Source organism: Brachycentrus maculatus, unplaced genomic scaffold (genome assembly GCF_059751285.1).
Source record: "Brachycentrus maculatus isolate JH-2025_06_01 unplaced genomic scaffold, ASM5975128v1 h1tg000176l, whole genome shotgun sequence".
Classification (NCBI taxonomy): Eukaryota; Metazoa; Arthropoda; class Insecta; order Trichoptera; family Brachycentridae; genus Brachycentrus; species Brachycentrus maculatus.
This window is the reverse complement of record NW_028280928.1, coordinates 82,217-94,417: the sequence shown is the minus strand read 5'-3', so window position 1 is coordinate 94,417 and position 12,201 is coordinate 82,217. Positions and strand designations below refer to the sequence as shown.

Here is a 12,201-nt window from a genome sequence, read left to right as displayed (position 1 = left end):
TTCCACATATCCAAACCATATCGTTTATTAACAAATTAATGTTTTTTTCAAAATAATTCATAGTAATTTAGTAATTTATATAAAATCAGTCCAGGAAAACGAAAAAATAAAATAAAATAAATGTCAACCTAGTAAGCATAGTCATCTTGTTCCAATTGATTGAATGCAGTGAGCCACATATCATTAAATATATATAAAAAAATATAAAATAATCTATATTTTGCATATTAAAAGCATTGTTAACTTTGTGGTATGGCCATACATACATATTTTTTTTTATTAGTATTTATTCTTGGTTCATTGAAATTATGATTTTTATTTTTATCGAAATCGCCATTGTCAAATTAAATTGCACGTCTGATAAAAAAAATATTTATGACCTTGATTCAGCAGTATATCCAAAATAATATATAATAAATAATACAAAAACCCTCAATACCCATTGCGTCAACTGTATAAGAACAGAACACCTGCTCTTGTTAGATCAATAATGCAAACCTGAGTTAGTTACGATGAGAATCTTAAATTTTCATGTTATCTTAAAATATAAAATATTTTTGTTCTTTAACATTTGTAAGAAACCATCATGTTTTAATTTTATTAATTAATATTTTCAAAGTAAAAAATCTTTGAAATGACGATTTTCACCACCTTACTAATAACGCCATGACGTTTTAAACATTTGGCATAATATTCCATAAAAATCACCATCAGAACAGCAATGAACATTTGAAAAATTTAGTTACTGGAAGAATCATTCGAATAATTAGAGTCACGAGTAATCAATCGAAAAAAAACGATCGTATTGTGTTCTTTAACGTTATATGATTCAATTAACTTTCTTTAGATAGTATCTTCATAGTACAGGATGTTATTGCATTATCAATTCCACCATTCGAATATTAAAACAACAACAAAAAAACATAATCATATCGTTATATGTGTAAATGTGCATCCTGGCATGAACAAGATCGTAATACAAATATAATTTACTTTACTTTGATTTACGGGTATATCGAAGATTGTATAAAGGGTTATCCAGTCTCTGGTCTCAGTCTGATAAATATCAATAATATTTTTTTTTACATAATAATATAAGAAATTATAAATAATTCTTAAAATATTTTTTATTATTTATAATACGACAAAAGTGCTTTGTTGAACTTGGCTGTTTAATGAGGAGAAAGTCTTAGCAAAATACTATAAGTGACATTTTAGGTGACACCTAGATTACGTTTGTTATTATGAGGAGAGTAATTTATTTTTCAAAGTATTCTTTTGATACAGGTACTTAAACAAAATGGAAAAGTATATTATGTAACGTTTTTATTCTAGTTTAGAACTCAAGATTGTATTTTCACTTGTTGGTGAGAACGTCTGTAGTTATGAGAACATCAAACTAGTCGTGTTTACATATAAAATCTAAAAAAAGTGGTCTTATACAAGTATTTAATTTTTTAATATTTAAAAACACAATATTTTTAGTGTTTCTAAATCTTTGTTAACAACTTTGAGTTATTCCACTAAATAGTTATTTATATTGACGTCTCAACATAGATGATAAAGAATATAGAAGTTCGGGTATTAATAGGGCTTACAAACTATTATATGCTGGTATAAGCAATCACTTAAACCAGCCAATGATAAGAAAATATTGAAGAATACAACAGATGAATATGGAAGTCTTGGTATTAACAGGGTTTACGACCTAGTCTACCTATGATTGACAACCATACTACTTAAATATCGGAACATGAGAATTTTCGGAAAAAAAACTCAAAATGTGCTAAATAACTTTCTCAAACCAACCACAGGTGGTACTGACAACTCACATATGAAAGGGCGTATCAATTTAAGGATATGTATACAAGTTCTAAAATTTGAGTGTGGTTGTCAATCATGGGTAGAATGGTGAATGTTACGCGTGTACTAAGTGATCACTAAAACGTGTATAACGTGAGCCCTACAAATACCCAGACTTCCATATTATTTTTCATATATGCTAAGATGTCAATATTTATAAACATGTCGTTTAACTCAAAGTATCAACAAGTACCCATTGTAAGTCAGCTTCTCAATCCTAGTGAGAGATCATGATAGATCGTGACACAAAGGTCAGTGAGATGAGTCGTTCTCGTGTTGGAGACATCAACGTGACCATTTCTCTCACGGTGCCTTGCATCACAAAGCGATAGGAGATATAGTCAGGTCATTTGAAAGTGACAAAGCTCATTTGTAGAGTCAGCCATACTTATCGTACATTCATTACGTACCTTTTATAATTTGAAGATCTTTTTACGGACACCCGTCTCTTTGTGGATTTTTCTTGTAATCATTACTTTGATCTCGCACTTTCCTTCCGCGTAAATTAATTTAGCAAAAAATCGATTCATTATTATCGTCCATTATAAAATCTTGCCTCTAAATTGATTTCGGATCATACAATGTTAAAAATATAAAGTATTATACGCTAGCTGTAACCGGCAACACGTAGCTATGGATCAGTCTAGTTAAATGTAAAAATAAAATTGATAGCACATATTTGTTGTGTATGTAATTTTACGAAGGTTTTTTTAGAAGGGAAAGCTATTTAGTTTAAATTCTGTAGTTAAAATGTAAAAATTTCTAAATTATAATTTACCTTGTATTTAAAAACAGGGTAGGAACACTAAAGGAAACTAAAAAAAAACTCATTATTACACCGATTACCATCAAATTTATTCTTATAACGATTACCATCAAAGTCGAGCAACTGAAAAAGTAATAGTTACCCGTCAGTCACATCTCTAATAAACAGTTCTTATATCCATTCTAAAGAGTCTGATTCCGAAGCAAAAAATATTTACATTATTCATAAAGCGTAGAAAATTACCATCTTCACAGCTGACAATTTTGTTAATTTTCTTCTTCAGCTTTTACTTTCGTTTGAAGACTGATTAATGCAGTGTAAAAACTCAGCCCCGAAGAGTCTGTAGTCACGATTAGGATAATTTATAAACTGTAACGTTTTGCATTCATAATAGTATCCTGCCTGCAAAACCGGTTCGCCGAATGTTACATAACATTATCATGAGGTCAAGATATGAACCTTGCGGTACACCGTTTGGTGAAGGATCATTCATTGATGGTTTTTTTTCGGTCTTGCTACCAACCGCTTAACATCGATAGAGTTTAATAAGTCGTCACTGATTTTTTAAATTTGATGCAAATTTATAATTATTGCATTCGTGAAACTAGTTTCGTTAGATACATACTCGTATATTGTTGATAGTATTGACGAAATAATTCTTTGTCAATCAAAATAATTTAAAAACTTGAAATATTAGATGGAAAATCTAACAATCGTAACAATCGGCGGGTATGTATGAGGAGATGCATGAACGTGGAAGAGGCGAAGAATGTTTGCAAGGACAGAGTAGTGTGGCACTCTATTCTCTCTGCCTACCCCTGCGGGGAAGCGGCGTGATGGTTAGTTAGTTTTTAGTTAGTTAGAATCTAATGAGATTATTTACTTTAATAATTAAAATGATAAAATATTAAGAAGTTTACATTTTCACATCTAAACAAAGATGAATAAGAAAATGGAAGTCAATCAAAGATGCTGTCATATGAGTTCCAAAATAGTAGTATTAAGGTCGTCAATTATGGGTAGAATGGTGAATGTTCACAGGTTGTAAGCCCTGCAAATACCCTGATTTCTATATTCTTCTTCCTCTATCTTCATATGCAAAAATGTCAAACATATGTTTCATTATCCATAAAGTCATTAAAAAACGAACTTTTTTTGTAAAAAAAAGCCATTGAGAATTTAATAACGGACGGAGGTTGATTTTATTTAGCGGATTTACAAACAAGGATTTTGACGCACCCAAAATGTTGTTAAAATGTATGTTTGATTTTGTTTGATACATTTTTAATCATGTGGTTCTATATATGATTTCATGAAGTGTCTTATTTGTGATTTGTGTTTGGTTATTCTAAGAGTTGCTTTCTTATAATTTGTGTGAAATCTTAAACGCATGTAACGATTGTTGTATCGTTTAGTTGTCCTTTTTATCTCCACAGTGATATTGTGGGAAAAAACTGATATTAAAAAAATTATGAAGATAAAATTTTATCACACGCAGAAAATTAACTGTGTAATGCAAAATGGCTGAAGTCACGAATAAAATTAAGTCATTTGTCCATAATCACTTGGGCATTGATCTTGTCAAAAATGATATCATCTTTCACTTGTACGCGAACAATGATGTGAACCATATTTCTAAACATCATTGTTTACGAAGGCTCGTAGTGCATGCTTGCAATTACAGGGTGGCGCAAAATTAATCACCCTGTTGGAAAATGTAATAATTTTTGCAAATGGCGTTGTACGTCAATCATATTAGACATTTTAGAACAAGACAGCTGTAATATACAAACAAGTTCAGGAAAGCGCAAAATTAACACAGTGTTTGTGGGAAACGCTTAAAGGCGTCTTTAACATCATGTTGGTAGAGAGCGGGAGGCGCTTATAAGCGTTCTTTTTGCTTACTTTTGGTACAGCGCGAGACTTCAAAAAACATTGTACAGATTGGAGTTGGGTTTATGGACACTTGTTATATGATCCTCTTAGTATACAATTAGAGTCGGGGTTGATAAAAAAAAACGCCTGCAAACAATGTGATTATTTGCTGGCTTTATAAAATAAAACAACTTTGTTTTAACCACTTTTTATTGGTACACTTTTTCCAACCGGTTTCGACAAGAACCTTGTCATCCTCAACTTTGTTTTAACCGATAAAAAATGGTTAAAACAAGGTTGTTTTATTTTATAAAGTTTTTAAAATGCCACAACGTATCTGCGAAAAACATTTAAGAAATGTGATAATCATCTAATTTCTTTTATAAATTACTTTTTAAAAAAATTGTGAGATGGAAATCTTTATTTAGACCTTAAGATTTTTTATAGGTTGTCAAGTGACTGCCGCCAGTATTGATACATACTTGTGAAAAATTTTTATTAATATGTTTGTATACTGCAGCTATCTAGTTCACAAATGTCAAATTGTATGATTGACGTAAGACACCATTTGCAAAAATTGTAACATATTCCGAAAGTCATTTATTTTGTGCCACCTATATAATAAGTTTTGTCAGTTTGTTATGGTAATGCTTGCAACCCACGTTCCAGAAGAGTATGCCACCAGAAACAATGAATTGAACGCTCGTAACAAATCATATCATACGATCAAGGATTCGTTTGTTACTTCAGTTTCTAAACAATGCATTATTGCATAATGACATTAAAATGACATTGCGAAACGTTTTACAAATTTCAGTAGTTTTCAGAGCATACGTTCCTAAAACAATTTCCTTTTTCAGATTTAGTGGTACATAATAGCGGTCCACTTATTAAGAGGTCAACCTCTAATGTTTCATCCGTACAAACGATATCAAAAGGACTTGTATTTTCTGCATAGGGAAGCATAATTTGCTGCATAAGGAGGTGAAAAAAAAAAGAAAATATTATTGAATATCATAGAATTAAAAAACAATTGGCATATTAGAATAAATGACCCTTCTTTTCTTGTTTTTATTTTATACCTTTTACCGTCAAGGGTGTCACAACATTTTTAGGTGTGTTCAATATCCTTGTTCACGAATAAAATGCGCTTGCTGGAAGATAGTTTGGCAATAATTCTAGAGGACCTTTCTTTATACGAAAAATACTAAATCTCAAAAGCGGATCACAGATATTGGTAAATTTAATCGTGCGAACAAATCGCTCACTCCTTTTAAGAACGTCATAAATCAAAAATCGTCAATTATCAGTTGTGCATGTTTTCGGAATGCCCAGAAAATGTACTTTATCCCAGCAAAAGCGGCATATTTTTAACTTAATATTTACCCGCTACAGGGCAGAAAGTGTTGTTTTTGCATTTTGAAGATAAGGTATTGTTTAATTATTTTTTTTAACCATATTAAATATTTTTCAAATGGAGAAAGAACCTTCAGGTTTTACCTAAAAAGATCTGTTGCACAGTAAAAAGTTCAATAAGTGGCTTGATATTTATTTTTAATACATTGTATTATATTTTTAAACTTTAAAAACGTTCTCCTGAAAAATCAAGTTTTTTTTTATTTATGACGTTCTTGAAAGGAGTGAGTGAAATAGAAAAGACTACCATTACACAAAATGTGTTACTCCTTAATGTGGCAATGTACTTACCATAAAATTCTGCAACCAATATGATTATCAAACTTTAAAAAAAAAGCAATAAAATCTTCTCAGTTATGCTGTCTCTCTTTTTCATCTAATATTCTTCTCAAACTACTTACAATGATGGTGCAAATTAAGCACAATTTCATATTATATGTCAGGTTGAGGGCGCGTGGTTAGTGTTGAGAACTCTCAAAACAGAGTTCCTCGGTTCGAACCCACTCTACCACAATTTGATACCTATATCTAACAATGAGCCACTTAGGCTCACAGAAATAGTATGAAATTGAAATAATTGTGTAAATAATTAATAAATATTCGTCCGCCTCCGTAGTGTAATGGTCAGCATGCTCGGCTACCGTTCTGGAGGTCCCGGGTTCGATTCCCAGGGGGGTTTAATAAATATAAGTGATTTTTTCACTCTAATATTTATTCAATATTACACTGGACTGGTATCTGAAGTGGAGGGCTGATCACCTTTCCTTCATGTGTAATCGATCGAGATAACACTGCGTTTATATGAAGCAGTGCCCTATGCACCATTTGGGTGCGGTAAGGGATTTATTATTAATATTTCTCCTTTTTAATAATAATGATGAAAATTATTATTTATTTTAAATCAATTAAAATTTCATAATTTTTTTCTTCTTTTTCAGAATGTTGCCGTCGCCCTGTTTTTGCTGGCCAGCAATGTAGCCAGTGAAGGTAATCACGATTTTTTTTCTATTTTATTTTTTCCAATTACTACTATCAATATAACTGGCAGTACACAACCGAGTTCTGGTAACAACCCTAATGTGTGGAAGTAATGCATGAAGATGGCAAAAAAGGAGGAAAGTACACTGAATGCAATTGAAATGTGATCTCAAAAGAATGTGTGGCAAAACCATGTATGATAGATGTTCGAATGTTATAAGGAAATAATACAAGGTTGAGATAATGCTGAGATAATGATATGGTAATACTTACGTTACCGATAAAATTAAGAAAGGTGTGTTAATGGTTTGGATATGTGAAACGAATGAGTGAAGAAAGAACAGTAAAATAAATTTATGAGGCGAATTTAGTTGGAAATAGAATCGGAGGAAGACGAGGAAAACTTGGCACTATCAAGTATTTCAAATACTTAAAAGTGGTCAGTTCAAGAGTCGGAATAATCGGCGGGTATGTTTGAGTAGATGCATGAATGTAGAAGAAGCGAAGATTGCTCGCAAAGACAGATTGGTGTGGCGTTCTATATTTGTTTTTTTTATTCCGTATAAACAGTTGTATTCTAACTCTTATCCGCACCCAATGGTGCATAGGGCACACATCGTATTGACGCAATGTTATCTTGATCGTTAATTATATTAAGGCAAGGTGATCACTCCTGCGCTTCAGGGACCAGTTCAGAGTCATATTAAATAAATATTAGAGTGTAAAATCACTCATATTTATTCTCACCCCTCTGGGAATCGAACCTGGGACCTCCAGCACGGTAGCTAAACTCGCTGACCATTACACCACGGAGGCGGACTTTATTTACTCAAAATCATATTTGATTATAAAGCATTGAGTGTTCTTTCAACAATTTGTGAAAACGCGACTGAAAACCATAAAATTATTTTAAATTCCAAAAGACATTTGAATGTAAATTTTAAACATAATATGAATTTGAAATGGGGAGGTATTCAGATATAAAGTATAAAAAGCGGTACAAAGTTGAATAATTGCTGTGATGGTCTCGCTTTATTACTAATTAAAATAAAATTATACTTTAGCTAATTGCTTGTCAGTATAATTACCTAATGGATAAGTAAGAGTTATTACGCGGTCTTTTATACGACTGAATAAAGACATTTTTCATTTTGATTTCTACCGTTTTAAGCTAAGTGTATTATTTGTGGAGGTCCTCACCAAAATGTAACATTCCAGTATAAATGATTTTAAGTAAATCAGGAATTCCAGCTTGTAAAATTTTTACGTTTTGGTGCAATTCAATGATTTCATAATGGTTTAACGCGGGTTGGTTTAATTAGATTTTTATAGAGTAAACATAACCGCCTCCGTAGTGTAATGGTCAGCACGCTCGGCTACCGTACTGGAGGTCCCGGGTTCGATTCCCAAGGGGGGTAAAATAAATATAAGTGATTTTTTCATTGTCATATTTATTCAATATTACCCCGGACTGGTACCTGAAGCGGAGGGCTGATCACCTTTCCTTCATGTGTAAACGATCAAGATAACACTGCGTGCCCTATGCACCATTGGGGTGCGGATAAGGGTTTTATTATTATTAAACATAACAGATTTGCATTTAAAGTTTTTTTGTGTAATATTGGAATTGATGTATTAATTTTTAAATCAAACACAGATTTTTTTAGTAAACTAAGTTGTATTTTACTAACAAAATTTATATTGTGACAATTGTTTCCCTAACAAGGCGAAACAATTGTCGTAATATAAATTTTTTATGTGTTTTTGTTAATAAAATACAGCTTAGTAGACTCAAAAAATCTGTGTTTGATTTAAAATTAATACATAAATTAAAATGAAGTTCTACAAATTAAACGCCAAATCAATAAATACCAATATTTCAATTGGAATTTTTTTGTAGGGACCTCCACATTTTTAATACAAACGAATAAATTGTTACTTTTTCATTTATTCTAGCTCCTCTGAGCAACAGCTATCTTCCTCCATCTACCTCTTATGGAGTTCCATCTATCGGAGGGGGTGGCGGTGGTGGTTTCGGAGGTGGAAAGCCCTCTTCATCTTACGGAGTCCCATCCTTCGGTGGAAGCGGTGGCGGATTCGGAGGCGGGCACGGTGGAAGCGGCGGTGGACATGGTGGATTCGGAGGCGGAGTGATCTCCAGGCCATCCTCTTCCTACGGAGCTCCCGGCGGTGGATTCGGAGGCGGCGGATTCGGAGGTGGACATGGTGGAAGTGGCGGATTCGGAGGCGGATTCTCGAGCAAGCCCTCGTCTTCATACGGAGTCCCATCCATCGGAGGCGGACATGGAGGCGGCGGATTCGGAGGCGGACATGGTGGAAGTGGCGGATTCGGAGGTGGATTCTCCAGCAAACCCTCGTCATCATACGGAGTCCCATCCATCGGAGGTGGACACGGAGGCGGTGGATTCTCTAGCAGGCCATCTTCATCCTACGGAGCTCCATCTATCGGAGGCGGATTCGGTGGCGGTCACGGTGGAAGCGGCGGATACTCTAGCAGGCCATCATCGTCATACGGAGCTCCATCTATCGGAGGCGGATTCGGCGGTGGACACGGTGGAAGCAGCGGTGGATTCTCTAGCAGGCCGTCATCATCATATGGAGCTCCATCCATCGGAGGAGGATTCAGCGGTGGACATGGAGGAAGCGGTGGGCATGGAGGAAGCGGTGGATTCGGAGGCGGTCACGGAAGCAGCGGTGGATTCGGAGGCGGACTCTCATCATCTTATGGTGCTCCTTCCTCATCTTACGGTCCTCCCTCTACAAGCTACGGCGTCCCGTCTGGATCGTCTTCCGGTGGACACGGTGGATCGATCGGAGGTGGATTCGGAGGCGGTCATGGATCTAGCGGCAGCGGTGGTTTCGGTGGCGGTCACGGATCAACCGGTAGCGGCGGTTTCGGAGGCAGCCTGTCTTCCAGCTACGGAGCACCTTCTTCCAGCTACGGAGCACCTTCTTCTAGCTACGGCGCTCCTTCGGGAGGATTCTCCAGCATTGGTGGCGGATTCGGTGGATCATCTGGTGGACACTCCGGTGGATTCGGAGGCTCTTCCGGTGGACACTCCGGTGGATTCTCCAGCGGTGGCGGTGGCGGTGGATACTCGAGCGGTGGAAGCCACGGAGGAGTACCAGCCACTATCAACCAGTCCTACGACTCCAGCGGTGGATACGTCTACTAAACCCTTACACATCTGTCAAAATTGTGTTACATAACGGCGTATTAATTTGATCAATAAACATTTACCGCTCTCTCAGTTACCAGTAGAAAAGTATGTGGTAAAATAAAGTTTTATTTTTTTTTTAAATTTCTACGCCTACCTGATTATTTTTTTACAACCCAACAGTATTTTAAAACGTATTTTAATTGAGGTAAGCATTTATTTAAGTTTAATGTGACAAGCATCAAATACTCATTTGTGGGCTCGATATGTTTTCAACAAATGTACTTTTTTTGTATAAACATCTTTTGAATTGATTATGTAATTCGAGATATTAAAATATTTTAATACCACTGTAATTCCAAAACAATCGATCGATTCTTGTACAAATTTGTGTTGTTAAATTTTAGAGAGCCAACGAAATTATTTATTTATTATGAAACTGTGTTCGCATCATTAATGTAACTTTTGTATTTTTATACAATTTTGTATTTTTATAATGACTTTTAAACCACTGCCAGTGTATGATGTGTAAATAAAAAATAAGTAAATATTTATTTGTTTTATTTTTTCCTTAATCAAAAATAATTTTGGATTACCTAAAATTATATTTCGCTTGCTTTTTTCTTATCTTTTTTGTGTTAAAAAAATTCCAAGGCAATAAAGATTTTCTCGGAATATAAAAAATAGATCACAATATGTAAAAATATAATTCAATACTAGGATCCGAAATGTGCATATACTTATGTAGTATTGTTGTCTTAAAGAATACTAATTGTTTTTCTTTGATATGCATATGTATTTTTATCTAAAAATGGGAAGGATGATTATTGCTTTGCTGTTCTCATTTGGTTCTTGTATCTATTCTGAGATAAGATATAAAGAAAAATAAATTTATTAATTAAATACTCTGGGACTCTTTACTAGACAAAAGTTTCTCCTCTTTATACCTGCATCCTGACAGTGCTGCTCTACGGGTGTAATGGTATTTCATTAATTCAGAGCTTAAAAATAAAAAGTTTTGTTATACTTGCCATATATGAGTGCCATATCCTCTACCTAGGGAGTGAAAATGAGGGAAAAAGTAAGAAGGAGAATCCATGAATCAAATGGAGATATTTTGTCCATTAAAAGCATTTTTAACATTGTGGTATGGTAATATAACAATATTTTTATCATTCATCGTTCACTTTGTTTATTACCATTTAAAAACACTACTTCGTGACTACCGGTCTCGGAATGGTTATTCTGAAATCGGTAGTGTTATTAAGTTGTATTACACAAAGTAAACGATGAATGATAAGGAGAGTGTCAAAATGGTGATGTAATGAGGTGCAATAAAACACAAAGTTCAAACATTCTAGTATATATATTTTGATTAAGATTCATTTTAATATGATATGTATTTTTCTCACAACTACAGTTTCGAAGATCAACAACAATAACTATACTTACAGATAAATACATTTATCGTACACTTTAATACATTTATATTTAATATGTGTCACATCAACATCACTATATTATAATAACTCATTTTAAATAACTGTAATTAGCGATCAATGAGGATGAGCGTATTAACTAATTCTAGAAAATATTACTTTATGGAAGTTGTTTCGTAAGTAAACGATCAATTCTGAAAGCAATATTATGTTGGTTAGGTTAGGTTAGGTTAGGTTATATTTCATATATTTTAATACTTAAAAATATGCCTCAAAGTTTGAGGGATTATTAGGGTAACACACAAATTGCAAACGGTAGGTATAGTTCGTAATTCTACAAAACATGTAAAAGTAACGTTTTGTATTATTTGAACAAAAGTAAACCTAATGTTCTTTCAATATTTTAGGTGAATATTACAATTAAAAAATTACAGATTTTAATCCAGACAAATATCAATATAAAATTAAGAAATAGATAATTTTTGTTATATTTAAATAAGATATTCGAATAATTTCAGATTATTATCATCATAAAATAAAACGGAAATAAATATGTTGAAAACTGGCTTTAACAAGATAAACATATTTTAAAAGATTATTGTGTAAAAAGTGTCAATCACAATTTGATATAATGAAAAAAACAAGAGTGTAAAATGAAATATAGTTTCCAAATTCTGCAATATTT

At 33.5% G+C, this 12,201-nt stretch overlaps 1 protein-coding gene across 1 annotated transcript in view; it reads left to right on the top strand.

The window, feature by feature from the left end:
* The window catches only part of LOC148308060 (uncharacterized), a 28,611-nt gene extending 17,984 nt beyond the window's left edge, over positions 1-10,627 (top strand). The window contains exons 3-4 of the mRNA XM_088262255.1: positions 6,859-6,907; positions 8,855-10,627. Of these exons, the coding sequence (XP_088118381.1) occupies positions 6,859-6,907; positions 8,855-10,095 (1,290 nt within the window). The 3' untranslated portion in view covers positions 10,096-10,627. The remainder of the gene's footprint in view (positions 1-6,858; positions 6,908-8,854) is intronic.
* The last annotated feature ends 1,574 nt before the right edge of the window (positions 10,628-12,201 follow it).